Here is a 16,876-nt window from a genome sequence, read left to right on the forward strand (position 1 = left end):
GGCATTGACTCCGAGTGGCCTACTCACGCAACGTTCGTTGACCCTAGCGTCAGTCAGATGTTTTATTTGCATTATATCGTGTAAGTAACATATCGACAGATTACAGATAGGACTGATTATTACTTATGGCAGAGATTTATATGGACAGTTTTATGCATGTTTTATGTTAGAGACATTCTAAGATGAATGTTTGTCAGAGACAAAGTTTAATTTTATGATTTGCCTGTATTTTTTTTTTAATTTTCTTTCATTGATTCTTTTTCTATATAGTAAGTAGGTACAGTACCCGTAGTACAAGATTGTACGTCTCACCAAACCAAACCAAATTCGAGGTTCGAAATACTTCCGCGTTACAGTAAACTGGATCTTATGTGCCTTGTTTTAAAGCTCAAGTTTCTCTACACTTCTACAGCCAGCGCTCCAAGCGGAAACATTGCGAAATTAAAATCAGTGGCATTGAATATTTGACTTCAATTCAAGGCTGTTTAGGTCCATTTTACTGTAACGCGGAAATATTTCGACTCTCGAATTTGGTTTCGTTTGGTGAGACGTAAAATCTTGTACTACGGGTACAGTTATTGGTGGGTCGGTGTCGATTGTGTATGTAAATATTCAAGATGCGCTTCTCACATACTGCATTGTACCGTTAGCACCGAATTCCTCGTTATTTGAGAAAGTGTCACGTGGAAACGGAATGTGAAATACCGAATTTGAATAATTAACAGATTTGTCACGTAATATGCGTAAAAGTTATCTTAATTTATTTCTTTGATAAGTTACGATTATGAGAACATCCTCCTTTTCACCATGTGTTGACTTGGACTTCGAGTAGTCCTTAGTTTTTTCTGTCAGCTAGGCTACTAATTAACTAGATATTTAAGGCGCAAAGCACACCTGCCGAGTGGAGTGGCAGAGTCTATAACTCTTACAGTACGCGGCAGAAAATAAGGTACAACGACCTTTAGAAAGTGATAGCGGTTTTGCTAGCATTGTCTTTGTCGTTAAGGCCGACAAAACGTCACATAGGTATGAGTGACAGAGACAACAGTCTACAAAGCCGAAATCTCATTCTAAAGGTCGATGTACATTATTTTCTGCCTGCAGTAATTACACGAAATTATTTTATTTTGGCATAGCGGCGGCGTACAACCGCCTGTCAAAGTACGCAACTAAGTCAAGTTGTTGTTCGCCTTCGCTTCGCCTCATCTCCACTCCGCTCCGTAGATAGGTACGCGTCAGAGCTTTAAGTACAACTTCTACATCTACATAGTCTTCTTCTTCTTCTAAATATATAAAAAGAAAAGGTGACTGACTGACTGACTGACTGATCTATCAACGCACAGCTCAAACTACTGGACGGATCGGGCTGAAATTTGGCATGCAGATAGCTATTATGACGTAGGCATCCGCTAAGAAAGGATTTTTGAAAATTCAACCCCTAAGGGGATGAAATAGGGGTTTTAAATTTGTGTAGTCCACGCGGACGAAGTCGCGAGCATAAGCTAGTATAAAATAAAGTCGCTTCCCGCGTCTGTATGTATGTATGAACGCGTAGATCTTTTAAACTACGCAACGGATTTTAATGCGGTTTTCACCAATAGATAGTGATTCAAGAGGAAGGTTTGTAGGTATAGTTTAAATCTCAAAAAATTTGAGATCCCTAGAGAAATTGAAATAATGTGAATTAGGTCGGAAAAAAATCCTCTCATTTGAGAGTTTCCGAGGCAATGACACCTCAATGACACCACATTAGTATCTACGTTGCACCCATGCGAAGCCGGGGCGGGTTGCTAGTTTTTTTTATTTTTATTTTTTTTATTCAGATACAAGTTAGCCCTTGACTGCAATCTCTTGGTAAGTGATGATGCAGTCTAAGATGATAGCGGGCTAACCTGGGAGGGGTATGGCAGTTTTTATTAAACCCATACCCCTTTGGTTTCTACACGGCATCGTACCGGAACGCTAAATCGCTTGGCGGCACGGCTTTGCCGGTAGTAAACTATATTTAACACCATTTTATCACACTTAACACTTATCAGAGAGTTAATATTTTTTAGGAAATCAGTTGCCCAATACTTTTTAAAATGTTTATAATAAGACAATTCTTATCAGAAAAATCTTTAAATTCTTCTTATTAATACGACTGCAGACATAACTATGTACAAAATAAAAGTTCTTACTTGAGATTTTTATACTATAAGTATCTAAAGAAGTAGATAAATAAAGCATGGTGCATAACAGTGTATGATAAAAGTGAGTGTCACATGGAGGGTCATGCTGAATCCCGACGCTCCAGGGCCAGCGACTCCCCTGGCGACACCATGAACGATGTGTACGCGGCTTGGCGTGAGTTTTCCACCATTTTGATGAGCTATTTATAACTGTATAATATGGAAGAACAGGAACATTACAAAAGCTACGAAGATCCGGCTCGTTCAAACACTTGTTTTCCCCATATTTTTATACGCTGCGGAGACGTGGACTTTGCGACTGGTCGAGAAGAAGAAGATTGATGCTCTGGAGATGTGGTGCTGGAGGCGCATGCTAGGAGTCTCATGGACCGAATTTCGTACCAACATTTCTATACTCCAAGAACTCGGCATTAAAAAACGACTTTCGTCGATAGTACAGAGTCGCATATTAAAATTCTTCGGACACGTCTCCCGGCGTGAGAGTGACTCCATTGAGCGTCTTGTCGTGCAGGGCAGGGTGGAGGGCACCAGAGGGCGAGGAAGGTCACCCATGCGATGGACCGACCAAATTAAGTCTGCTGTGGGCGGTCCTTTGTACGAGTGTACCAGGCTGTCAGCCAGCAGGGAGAAATGGCGAATACTCGTGAGGCATATAACATCTGCCCTCAAAGACGTTGCCTCGTGATGACCACGACCGCTCTGCCAAGAGCGATACGACAAAGAAGAAGATTTATAACTGTACCCGGGCGCGTTTGGAACCCTCGTAGCTTTTTTTTTTTTTTTTTTAATTTATTTATCACCGACAACTTCCATACATAAAAGACCGCACATTTAAATACATACAATAAACAGTATGGTCGTCAATTACAGGTGAAACTTTGCTTATAAACTAACATGCACTAACTTACAGACTAACAGATTAAAGTATAGATTAACTTAATAACAGACATACTTAATAACGTACAGAGTAACTTGACAGATTAACAGTAGGTAAAAATAAAATAGTTAAATATGTAAAGGAATTTAAATTTAAAGAAAAATATAGATATACCTACTTAACAAAATATAACTAACAAAATATCCACTATTAATGGTCTCCAATTTGATCAGAAATAATTTTTTTTTTAAATTTGGTTAGTTTGTCATGGAAAATATCTACATCACTAGCGCCTGACACACAAATGTCATTATAGCATTTAAGCATGCGAGGAACGGGTGAATAGCTACATGATAAGGTTCGCGTATACGGAACGTGAAAGAGACGTTTTTCACGTAATCTTGCAGCAAGGCGAGGGATCCTGATTTTTATTTGTTCCAAAATGTCCGAGCTTTAGGTTTAAGTTTACGTAATTAATTATCACCATTATATCATTATCTTACAAATTGGCAACGCATTGGTGGTTCCTCTGCTACTGCAAATGTTCATGGGCGGCGGTAATCACTTAACATCGGATGACCCGCCTGCTCGCTTGCTCGCCATTTTTATTATTTAAAAAAATCTTAAAAATTCAACAATTGACAATCAAAAATTGTACAATGGTACCCAATTTGAACAAATGATTTGACTAGTTGACGATACTTCTATTAAGAAACTCTATAGAGTAACTACGCAGAAATGTTACTTTAGACCATTAGCGAAACCAATAATTAATCTATGCTTTAGACGTTACTTTTAGCTATTTACTAAAGTATAAAAAAACATAGGAGTGTCCGTTGCAAAAATTAAATAGTCAACAAAACAGAATAAATAAATAAATAAATAAAAATCTTTTTTATTCGAATAAACTTTTACAAGTGCTTACGAATAGTCGGATGCATCTACCACTGGTTCGGAATGCCTTTCCTACCGAGAAGAACCAGCAAGAAACTCGGCGGTTGCTCTTTTCAAATATTTGATATAGGTACAAGATTATGCCATGTATAAAATAGTATTTGCAGTCTTGTGCGTTGCTGGAACGAGCTGCAGCTCAAATCCACGCTCTTTTATCATTTAGATAATCTTCAATTGTGTAATATGCTTTTTTCAGGAGCATATTTTAAGGTGACGCAGGACGCTCGACCGAAATTGGCAGCGCACGTGGGTAACATGTTTGCTTTTCACTTGACATTGTATGAGAAAGTTGAGAGGCACGATGATTTTCACTGAAATCAAGTGCGCGAAAAGGGTTTAGGAAAAGTTTTTTTGAGAAAAAACTGCTGAATTTATGTTTGCAAAGTAAAGTTATTTCAACTAATGAATAAATAAACAACGTCTAATGATAAATTGATTTAGAATTTTCATATCCCTAATCTTATTTATTTACGCCCAAAGTTGTCATTAATTTAGTGTTAAAATAGAAATCTTTTGAGCCTCGTAACTTTTAAATCAATATTTTTTTCAATATTTTATATATCAATAAACCTAGATAATGACGAGATAAATCGATATAATTCTTAGTTTTGGGCGTACAATATCGAATATTGTTGTATTTTCCCTCCTACGTTTGTATGGAGAAAGCACCGAACTGAGCTACCTTAATAGGTTTTTTTAAACTTGTGCAAAGGTAAGTCCAAAATAGTTTGCGGGATTTTATTGTAAAAGGTATATAAGGAATAGAATGTGTGTCCTTCACGAGCGGCTAGTTCACAAGTGTCGCGTGTTGCGACATCGCGTACGTGGAGTGTCGGCAACTACTTGTTACTATTCTGTCGCCACTTGACAGACTCTTGTTAGGACTTAGGTGTTTGTTTTTGTTACCTTATTGTATAGGTTGCATTGCATAACTACCTTGTTTGTCTCTTCTCTGTTGTCTCTTGGCAGAACGGTCGTGGTCGTCAGTGCTGTGCTTTGCCACGATCTGCTACGTGTTCTGGTGCCTGGTGCCCTCTACTCTACCTTGAACTACTAGATGTTCATCATCATCATCATCATGATCAACACATCGCCGGCTCACTGCAGAGCACGGGTCTCCTCTCAGAGTGAGAAGGATTTGGCCATAGTCTAACCACGCTGGCCATGTGCGGATTGGTAGACTTCACATACCTTTGAGAACATTATGAAGAACTCTCAGACATGCAGGTTTCCTAACGATGTTTTCCTTTACCGTTACAGCAAGTCACATATAACTCCGAAAAGGTGAGAGGTGCGTGCCCGGGATCGAACCCCCGTCCTCCCATTAGAAGGCGGACGTCCTAACCACTAGACTATCACAGCTAGATGTTCAGTGGATACATATTATTGTCATTGGTCGCGTCATAGAAAGTGAGAATGCAAGCCCGTACAATGGTTCAGTAGCTACGCTTTTGGCAGAGCGGTCGTGGTCATCACTGCAATGCTATGCGTCTCCATTTCACCCTGATGGCTGCCTTCCTTGGGCACTCATGTAACGAGACGTCCATCGCAGCCCTTACTTAGTCTGTTCATTACATGGGCGCTCTACCACATACTTAGTCTGTTCATTACATGGGCGCTCTACCTTGGGCGCTCTACCACATACTTAGTCTGTTCATTACATGGGCGCTCTACCACATACTTAGTCTGTTCATTACATGGGCGCTCTACCACATACTTAGTCTGTTCATTACATGGGCGCTCTACCACATACTCTGGTGTCATCTACTCTTCCTTGATCAACTAGGCGTTCTGACAATACTCCCTTGCAGTTACGACTGGGTAATACACCAACTACAGCACAGAGTCTTCGCCGGCGAAGACGAGGCTCCCATTTCTAACGTCACCCGGCCTTGGCCCCTTACCACGTTTTGAGGGCGTGCGGATAAATCATCTCAGCCCCACGCACCATTCGTCATAACGTCATCCTAAGACGACGTCCGAGTCTCACAGGAGGCGTCCTTAGGACGACGTTACCCTCCGATGTCGTCGAGCCATAGGCTCAAGCCCATTCTGGCGCCCAACCCACCGGTGACGTTGTAACGCCCAATAGGGCCAGCAGTATTACACAGTCCGTAAGAATAACACTTTCTCGCTGGGTTATCTGGAATGTAGATATTTTATTGTATAGCCCGATTGTAATCACTGTTTGTTTACTGAGCAAGGTCATCTGACGCAAGGATTAGCTGATGCTTGTGTAACCGCCTATAGTGCTGCAGTGCACACAAAACATTTGAGGTCAGTGGTACAGAGTCGCCGATCGTTGCCGCCATTGTTCCAACAATACAACAATTACAACAATTAACTGCCATTCAATGTGACATACTGTATTGCAGAGTTGCAATGACATGATTATGGAGACCCTATAGCTTGGTGGTAAAAAGACTGCCTATTTTTAGGGCTCCATACCTCAAAAGGAAAAACGGAACCCTTATAGGATCACTTCAGGATAGACAGACAGACAAAAAAGTGATCCTATAAGGGATCAGTTTTCCTTTTGAGGTACGGAACCCTAAAAAAAAGATTCCGACGTGACAACCTTTTCTGAAGTCGGTTAAAAATACGAGAAAATTTTAAATAATTCTAATCCATGTTTTTAACTAATAATAAACAATGTTAATCAGTATTGTATACCTAGTAGATAACAACTACCTACAACTACATAACAACTAGTTCGAAAACAAAGATTCAAGCTTGTGCCATCGATGGTTTCTTTGTATTCTAAGTATCGTCATTGCTAATGATAGCAATCTGTTATAACAACACCTTAGTAGTCGCATGGTCACAGTTTCGAGTTGTTTACGCTAGAAAATAAAACGCAATATTTTCTACTATAAAGTATAAATACCTACTTGTAGTTTTATTAAATAAATTGAATTTTCTCGATATGTGTTGGATTGAACTGTTTGTTTGATCGCGCATCCTATAATACATTAAAATGGTTCACAAGTTTTCTGAGGTTACAAGAGTCTTTTCGAAAAAATTAAATTCCCCTGAACTGAACCATATCAAGGGTTGGTTTAGAATTTAGATCAACGCATAAAAGGTTTATTGGTTGATCTAAACTAACCCTTGATATACAGGGCTACAGGTTTTTTTTTTTAATTTTCACGGTAGCTGTTTTGTGATTTTTAGTATTTGTTATTATAGCGGCAAAAGAAATACACATTCTGTAAAAATTTGTGAGCAGCAAACACCCGTTTGCCTAAATAAAAAAATGAATAACTCGAAAACGATACACTTTCGCATAAGCACTTTAGGGGTCGTTTGATAGCTAGTGTCCTGTACTATAAACCCTTAACGGGATCGTGTCCTATTTTGCTGTAACCCTGTAGATGGGCCATGGTGTCACGTGAAAGGAACTGATACTAGAATAGATAGAAGCAGAAACTCAAATTACGTATTCTAATGGCTGTCATTGTCTACCGGAAACTTAGAGCCCCGAGTGGACGTTGAATTTTTTGTTTGCTTCATTGTGCCAGTAAAGGTTTTTAAGCAGAATTAAGTAAATCTAAGCGGGCGATGGAGAGAGCTATGCTTGGAGTTTCTCTACGTGATCAAATCAGAAATAAGGAGATCCGTAGGAGAACTAGAGTAACCGACATAGCTCAACGGGTTGCGAAGCTGCAGTGGCAATGCGCAGGGCATATAGTTCGTACAACCGATAGACTTTGGGGTCCCATGGTGCTGGAATGGCGACCTCGCACCGGAAGACGCAGCGTTGGAAGACCCCCCACTAGTTGGACGGACGACATCAGACGAGTAGCAGGGAGCCGCTGGATCCAGGCGGCACAAGACCGTGTGGAAGTCCCTACAAGAGACCTATGTCCAGCAGATGATGATGATGATGATGATGAAGTAAATGTAAACATCATTATTTGTCTTTCCAGATGAAATGCTAGAGAGCGAAGGCGCGGGCCTGGCAGCGCGAGTGGCAGAACTAGAAGTGCGATGTTCGAGGCAGGCGGAGGAACTGCTGTGTCTCCGCTCCACCCTCGCTGATGCTCTGCGAAGACTGAACGCGCTAGAAGGCAGAGCTCCCGCCACTTCTGGCGCACAGAGGAATGGGACTACTTATTCAGGTAAACCTCATTTCATTCATTCACTCCTCCATTCATTCTCGTCAGTTTCTGGACGGGGTGGAAGTCAGTCAAGAGAGCCTCAATAGCTCAACGGGTAAAGGAGTGGACTGAAAACCGAAAGGTCGACGGTTCAAACCCCGCCCGTTGCACTATTGTCGTACCTACTCCTACCACAAGCTAGACGCTTAGTTGGAGAGGAAAGGGGAATATTAGTCATTTAACATGGCTAATATTCTTTTTAAAAAAAAAGAAAAGAAAAAGAAAAGAAAGTCATATCCATTGTTTGCATAATTTTATGCAAAATTTCATAATTTCTCAATTTCTGGTCTGGTCTGATGGGGGGCTTCAGCCATGGCTAGTTACTACTCTACCGGCAAAGCCGTGCCGCCAAGCGATTTAGCGTTCCAGTACGATGCCGCGTAGAAACCAAAGTGACGTGGGTTTAATAAAAACCGCCATACTTACTCCTTCCAGGTTAACCCGCTCCCATCTTAGCCGCATCATCACTTAACACCAGGTGAGATAGCAGTCAAGGGCTAACTTGTATCTGACTTTAAAAAAAGCTGGATGAAGTTATTGTTCTATGAAAATTAAGATTTTTGTGACCTTTATCTTCGCTCGAAGTCCCTACAAGAGACAAGAGACTTATGTCCAGCAGTGGACGTCGATCGGTTGATGATGATGATGATGATGATGATGATGATGATGATGATGATGATGATGATGATGATGATGATGATGATGATGATGATCTTCGCTCACAAGATTGAATCTTCAAGGACGCCATAGTTACCAAACCAATAAGAAACTAAGTTATTTTTTGTGCCTTCCAGGAAGCACCGGCACTCCCACGCGTGAGCTGAGGATCAGGCAGCCCTCTTACAGAGAAAGCGTCAAACGTACCTCCAGCTATGGCTCCAGCGCCTCCTCACTGTCACAAAGGTACTTACCTACTTAAATTGAAAGACCTATCTACCTGCCAAATTTCATGATTCTAGGTCAACGGGAAGGACCCTATAGGTTTTCTTGACAGGTACGACAGACAGACAAGGCTATAAGGGTTCCTTTTTCCTTTCGAGGAACCGGTACTTTAATGAACAGAGCTTACGGCCGTACTCAGAGTCGCCAATCGTTACTTAAGATTGAGTTAAAACGAGACAGATTTATATGAGAGATATAGCTCTGTCTCGTTTTAACTAAACTTAAGTAACGATTAAGCGACTCTGAGTGCGGCCGTTAGTTAAATACATGCTTCAAAGAATGCTCACATAAAGAAAACTCGAAAGAAAAGAAAGAATCTTCTAAATATATAAAAGGAACAGGTGACTGACTGACTGACTGACTGACTGACTGACTGACTGACTGACTGACTGACTGACTGACTGACTGACTGACTGACTGACTGACTGACTGACTGACTGACTGACTGATCTATCAACGCACAGCTCAAACTACTGGACGGATCGGGCTGAAATTTGGCATACCGATAGCTTTTATGACGTAGGCATCCGCTAAGAAAGGATTTTTGAAAATTCAACCCCTAAGGAGGTGAAATAGGGGTTCGAAATTTATGTAGTCCACGCGGATGAAGTCGCGAGCATAAGCTAGTATTAAATGAAAGTGTTTTATAAAGTCACCTTATTTTCCAGACGCGGTCCACAGCACCAGTCGACCGGCTCCCTACAGTCGGATTCACCCGCGTCCTCCTCCTCTCTGTCGCCGGCCCCTTCCCCCTCGCCCCGCGCCACCCCCGCGCCCCACACGCCACACACCGTACAACCTTACAGGTAACCAAGCTCACACGGGCTCGCAGGCGTACGGACTAACCAGTCCAACCAACCAATTCATCCCAACGCGACGTCATCCTCAGCCGTGGTCCGAGCCTCACAGGAAGCGCCTTTTGGAGGACGTTGCCCTCCGACCTCTCCAATTAAAAAAAAAAAAATTCTTTGAGCCCTAGGGCTCACCCCCAGGCGAAGCCTCGCGCTCGCCACCCCACCCGGTGACGCAGTTGTAGCGGCCAGTAGGGCCTTCACAGCATACTCAGTCGTGATTCGCTGTGTCTAAAGCTCAGTAACACTACGGGATATAAATTATATCATAGTCCGGTCAAAATAGACATTCAAGGTCACAATATTTCTAGGGCTAAAAATTGGTATGTTGGGAACATCGATATCTAGCAAGTAGCTAGCAAGTAAGTATGATAAGTTATTCATGAATCGTGATAATTTGGATACGATCAATTTAAGTAAAACACAAACATGGGGCTTATCTTAAATAGTTCCTATAAATTCAATGAGCGTAACTTTGCATATCTAAATAAATAGTTCCTATAAATTCAATGAGCGTAACTTTGCATATCTAAATAAATAGTTCCTATAAATTCAATGAGCGTAACTTTGCATATCTATATAAATAGTTCCTATAAATTCAATGAGCGTAACTTTGCATATCTATATAAATAGTTCCTATAAATTCAATGAGCGTAACTTTGCATATCTAAATAAATAGTTCCTATAAATTCAATGAGCGTAACTTTGCATATCTAAATAAATAGTTCCTATAAATTCAATGAGCGTAACTTTGCATATCTAAATAAATAATAACTTTTTGTAGTACGCCTGTTTTGAGGTTGATTGTTTTATTTGTTAAGCAGAACACAGACAGATTTCAAATCTAGGCGTTGCAATACAATTCTTGCAATAAACCGGGCTTATGACTTGTTGCGTTAAGCCTTTTGTAAATAGTCATTTTCTAATCAATACAATGATCTTGTAATCGTTTGTTTGTTATTACAAGTACGTATAAGATTAATTGAGATTTAAACATTTCACATTTTTTTATAATAGACCATACATTTTAAGAACTCACGCGCCATTTTAGCTCTATGTGTCAACTGTCACGTTAAAAGTACGATTCACCTTTATAAATCGTACTTTTGACATCATAGTTGACACATAAAGTTAAAATGGCGCGTGAGAACTTAAAATTTATGAATTATACCTGTTATTGTATCTTTCTTTGTCTTTAATTATATCTATCTTCATCAAAAATTGTATTTTTATGGGGTTGTAGCAAGGTAGCTCCATGATATCATCATTTTTTTTTTTTACATTTATATTATATTCTAATCGATTCTAATATTAATTTAATCCGCTTCATACTGTGTATATTGTTATGGGTTGTATTTTCATTGCCTGAAATAAAAATTATTTATTTATTATTATTGCAACAGGTTGCCAGATTAAGTTGAGTGCTAGGAGACCTAGGGTTCACCATGTAGATCTGATTTAGACTTCATTTCGCAGTCATTTTGCCTCAAAATACTCGATCTAGGTACTACCACTTTTACAAGTCACATCGGCAAAAAACGTTCAACCGATTTTGATGAAATTTGGTAAAGAGTCAGCTTACACCCCGGGGAAGGACATAGGCTACTTTTTATCCCAGGAACTCAAAGAGTTCCCACGGGATTTTTAAAAACCTAAATCCACGCGTACGAAGTCGCGGGCATCGGCTAGTCTTCTATATATATAAAAGGAAAAGGTGACTGACTGACTGACTGACTGACTGATCTATCAACGCACAGCTCAAACGACTGGACGGATCGGTCTGAAATTTGACATGCAGATAGCTATTATGACGTAGACATCCGCTAAGAAAGGATTTTTGAAAATTCTACTCCTAAGGGGGTGAAATAGGGGTTTGAAATTTGTGTAGTCCACGCGGACGAAGTCGCGAGCATAAGCTAGTATAAAATAAAACGAAACGGCGACTGACTGACTGACTGATCTATTATATCAAACACAACACAAACCACTGGACGGATTGGGTTGAAATTTGGCATTCAGATAGCTATTCTGACGTAGACATCCACTAAAAGAGGACTTTTGAAAATTCAACCCCTAAGAGAATAAAATATGAAATTTGTGTAGTCCATGCGGATGAAGTCGCGACTTGCGAGCATCAGCTAGTAACTTATAAAAGTGGTTGTACAAATCAAAGAAAGGACGTTTGTGCACTCATCCGTGAAATCACGGATTCCGTAAAAATACGAATCGAATGAGAACGTATTTGTATGACGGCCACTTCGGATACGAACCGAATACGAATGAGTGCACCAACTGCCCAACGGCTACATGATCATGATCATCGCTTATAGTGCTCACTGTAATGTAGATCTCGCAATAACTCGACGTCAGCGGCCAGTCGCCAAGAGTCTCGAGAGGCGCAGTCTCCGTCGCCGGCCGCCACCAGCCTCACCAAGAGATGGAGCTCCACGGGCGACTTCAACGCGCAGGGACTCCTGCCCAGTGCGAGGTCAGTGGAGCCAACTGTAACAGTGCGCGTCACCAGAGTTAAAACTGTAGGAAAATGAGCTTCGCCGCGCACATTCGTAAAGCCCGTAAAAAAGCAGCGTATAATATGCTAGGTCGTCTTACCCTTTTTTTTCTTTACGGGGGGGGGGGGGGGGGGGGGGGGGGAATTATTCTCAAGAAACCTTCTCTTCTTTCTTCGAGGAAAAACGACGAATTCAGAGCCTTCTCCTTTTTGAAGTCAGTTAAATAAGAAACTGCACGGTATCAATAACAACCCAAACATCCGTACGCTTAGTACGAGATTTTATGTTTTACCAACGTTGATAGTATTCGAGCGTCGAAACACTTCCACGTTATAGTAAACTGGATCTTAAATGCCTTGTTTTAAAGCTCAAGTTTGTGTACACATCTACAGCCAGCGCTCCAAGCGGAAACGTCGCGAAATTAAATTCAGTGGCAGTGAATTTTTGACTTTAATTCAAGACTCTTTAGGTCCATTTTACTTTGATGTTATTGTGTTTCAACTCGATTTCTAGCAACGTTTAGTGAGACGTAAAATCTTATACTAAGGGTACTGGAAACAGCAAGTTTTTTGGCTTTCTGTATAGTTGCAAATTTTGACTTACGTGGTGTTAGAAATTCTTCCTGCAAGAACTCCAACGATGCTATGCGACCGTAACTTACCAAGATATAATGCGACATGCCTAAACTTTTGTATGATTCCTCATTCTTAGGGCGTTTGTGCACTCATCCGTGACTTGACGGATCCGTATAAAATACGAATCGGTCACTTCGAAGAATCACGGATACGAACCGAATACGGATGAGTGCACAAACGCCCTTACAGCGTTTACGTATAGCACCTACTTCCACGCAGTTTTAACCGGTGCAGTCAATAGTTTCAACTTTCGTGACGTGTACTACCTATGCTTTATAGGCTTACTTGTAGATCTTCAGATTTCATCTTCATATTATGTAGAGTTCATATAAGTTGAATTTCTAGATGGATTTGAGTGCAGAAAAAGGTAGCCTTAACTGCAAATTGCTATTGCGCTGGAACCATGTCTCATTAACATCGAAATGACGTCATTTCGATGTTTGTCATTTGACGTATATTTAAGTAAAAATATACCATCAGCTCGAAACTTCAGTCTAGTGCTGAAGTCACTAAAATAGCGACCACGCGCATTAGCAATTTGCGGGACTTATACTTATCTGGAACTAGGATTGTTAATTAGTTAAAATCTATATAAGGTTAATTGAAATTTGCAATATAAATTGTCATGGCGTTTAAGTATTTACTTCATAGGGTTCATTAATATTGATGGCACATCCTTGCGCCATAATATAGTGGTCGTTATAAGGTGTTTAATTATCTCAAAATATCTAGATAGAATACAAAAGTAAATATGTTAATACCGCAATAGACTTTTTTTAATTTACATAATATCGCATCCCTAAATCAAAACTGTTTCAACTCAAAAACCTTGCCTTTTGATAAAACGTCAGTTTCTGATCAATCAAAGGTCTTATGTAGGAAAAATGTAGTACCTAGGTAATTTTATTCTTTATGTAACAAAGCAGGATAATTTTTTCTTTTACTGATTATAAAAAAATCGATTTTCTTATTTCTGAAAAAAGTTTTTTTGACTTGAAACAGTTTTGATCTAAGGGTGCGTATGTCTGTGAAGTTACCTATCTGAGGGAGATTAGAATTGTGTGATTTTTATGTACTTACATAGATAATTTTCTAGTATTAATTGCAATCTTAGATGAGATTAAGTGGACAAAGATGAAGCTTATACTCTATATAAGAAATATCATAAGCTTTGCAGTTTGTGACACCTGTTTGGTTATTCCCATAGGTTTACAACCACCAAGTCGTTGCTAAATTTGTATTCTAAGCAATCAACGCAAAACGGATCCATTTTGAAGCACGGGTAAGATCCAATTATTACGGTGGTGGTTAAGGGTGACGCTTTACTGGTGGTGGGGATTGGGTCTCGTATTTGGTTAGAATGTTGGTAATACGCAGTGGCGTGCACTGGGTTTGAAGCCAGGGTATGCATTAGTTAGGTAGGAACCTGTTTACTGGCAGGTCATAATGAAAAATATGCATTGAGCTATTACAACTGCGGTAAGCAGTGCATTTATGCCTCTATGACCTGCACGCCACTGGTAATACGGTACTAACTTCTCGCTACAATTGGTGACATGTAAAAATATCTGAGTAACTACTACTCGTGCGCGATAAGTTGAGACTCGCCTGGAATGCAACCCTCCGCCAGCTTCCCCTGTAACTTCCCCTCAAGCTCCCGTGTTGTACTGTAGACAACGTCATTTTTTTAACATCTTAGTCTCGTACTTGCTAACACGTCACGCTACGATGAGGCGCTCCGATTTTTGTCTACAGTACAACCACGCGTCTGTGGCGTCACCGCCCCCCAGGTCACAACTTATTGCGCACGGGTAGTACCTATAACGCGTAAAATTTAACTCCTCACGCGCCATTTTAACTTTTTGTGTCAAATTTCATGTCAAAAGCACGATTTTAGTGCTTATTTTAAAGGTGAACCGTAACTTTTGAGATGACAGTTGACCCATAGTGCAAAAATGGCGCGTGAGGAGTCATTTTTTACGATCTATAATATATCATTGAAACTGCGCTGTGGGTGATTTAACGATCTTACTACTGCAGTAGGCTCGTGGCAGCGTGACAAAGAATTATACCATAATATTATACATATTATACCTACCCATCGACTAATGACGATTATACACATGCGTAGGCTTCAGAGGTATATTTACGTGACACCAAGTGTACGAGGTATTGTGGATTTTATGATTGTTGTAATACTACCTACTTTTACTAACAATTTATTTATATTCCTTTGTAGTGAAAAATAGTTTGACGTTTTTCATTTACGGAGCTAATTATATTTTAAAAGTATTTTAAATTTAACCGTAGGTACCTATAAGCGTTGAGCATGAGTGTGTGTGTATAAGAAAGCTCAGAGTCACTCAGCGGGCGATGGAGAGAGCTATGTGCGGAGTTTCTCTACGTGATCAAATAAGAAATGAGGAGATCCGTAGGGGGACTAGAGTAACCGACATAGCTCAACGGGTTGCGAAGCTGAAGTGGCAATGGGCAGGGCACATAGTTTGTTCAACCGATAGACGTTGGGGTCCCAAGGTGCTGGAATGGCGACCTCGCACCGGAAGACGCAGCGTTGGAAGACCCCCCACTAGGTGGACGGACGATATCAGACGAGTCGCAGGGAGCCGCTGGATCCAGGCGGCGCAAGACCGTGGCGTGTAGAAGTCCCTACAAGAGACCTATGTTGATGATGATAGTGATGATGATGATGAGTGTGCATCTTCTGAAAGGATTTCCTACGAAGTAGCACTGTTTTGTAGTTTTAGGTAAAAGTTAAGTAATGCTGATTTAGATAATTTTACAGGTAAATTACCAATTCACTATGATAATTTACTTCGGTTTTGTACTGTACTGTCACAAAAATAACTTTTGTATCTAACAATAAAAAAAGCTGTATGAAAACACCTACGCAGCTATTTGTTAGCGTTTATTGTTTCCAATAAAGCTGCCGTCTTAGCTGTCAAGTGGTATTTAATAGCATTCAGAGTTCAGACAAACATAAATCAAAGTTGAGTTTGTTGTGGGCTCTTCTCAGACCTGGGCGCGTTTGGAACCCTCGTAGCTTTAGTTTTAAGTTTGCGAAATAATTATCACCACTATATCTTAGAAATCCAACATCTGACTTTCAAAAAGAGTTATTAATTACCTATTTTGAATAAATCATTTGACTTTGACTTTGACAAACACTTTATTTAGCTGTTTTTTTTTTGTTTTTACTAGCGGATACCCAGCGGGTGCTACTACGCTAAAAACCCTCTACTATCATCTTCGCATTATTGCATTTCTAATATAATTGGTTTGGGGCACATCGGTAGGCTGGTTTCAAAATCCACAACGGACATCGTTAGAAATATTTTTTGTTATATATTAAGATTTTTTTTTATTCATTATAATAGGCAAACGTTTGACCACAATCACACCTGATGGAAAGTGATGAAGTTAGAAACATTTTTTGTTTTATATTAAGATTTTTTTTTTAAATTCATTATAGGCAAACGCTTGACCACAATCACACCTGATGGAAAGTGATGATTCGGCCTAAGATGGGACGCGTTTACCTAGAAGATGCCTATTCACTCTTGTTTCGGGTTGTAGTTAAAGATATTAGGATTTAGGTACATACCTACAATGGTACATAGGTAGGTACTAAATATTATGAAGGTATAATAATTTTTTTTTTTTATAAAGGGGTGTCCTGTCTCTTAGTTACACTTCACAGTGCACACCGTGCACAGAATGAATTTATTCCAGGAGAT

The 16,876-nt window shown here is 40.1% G+C and overlaps 1 protein-coding gene across 1 annotated transcript in view; it reads left to right on the forward strand.

Moving 5' to 3' along the window:
- Positions 1–2,144: 2,144 nt before the first annotated feature.
- LOC117989602 (echinoderm microtubule-associated protein-like 2) overlaps positions 2,145–16,876 on the forward strand; it is a 38,055-nt gene continuing 23,323 nt past the window's right edge. Inside the window, 6 exon segments of the mRNA XM_069503882.1 lie at positions 2,145–2,346; positions 7,953–8,144; positions 8,978–9,086; positions 9,794–9,931; positions 12,324–12,464; positions 14,329–14,403. Of these exon segments, the coding sequence (XP_069359983.1) occupies positions 2,265–2,346; positions 7,953–8,144; positions 8,978–9,086; positions 9,794–9,931; positions 12,324–12,464; positions 14,329–14,403 (737 nt within the window). The 5' untranslated portion in view covers positions 2,145–2,264.

The sequence above is a fragment of the Maniola hyperantus genome, chromosome 16, assembly GCF_902806685.2.
Source record: "Maniola hyperantus chromosome 16, iAphHyp1.2, whole genome shotgun sequence".
Taxonomy (NCBI): domain Eukaryota; kingdom Metazoa; phylum Arthropoda; class Insecta; order Lepidoptera; family Nymphalidae; genus Maniola; species Maniola hyperantus.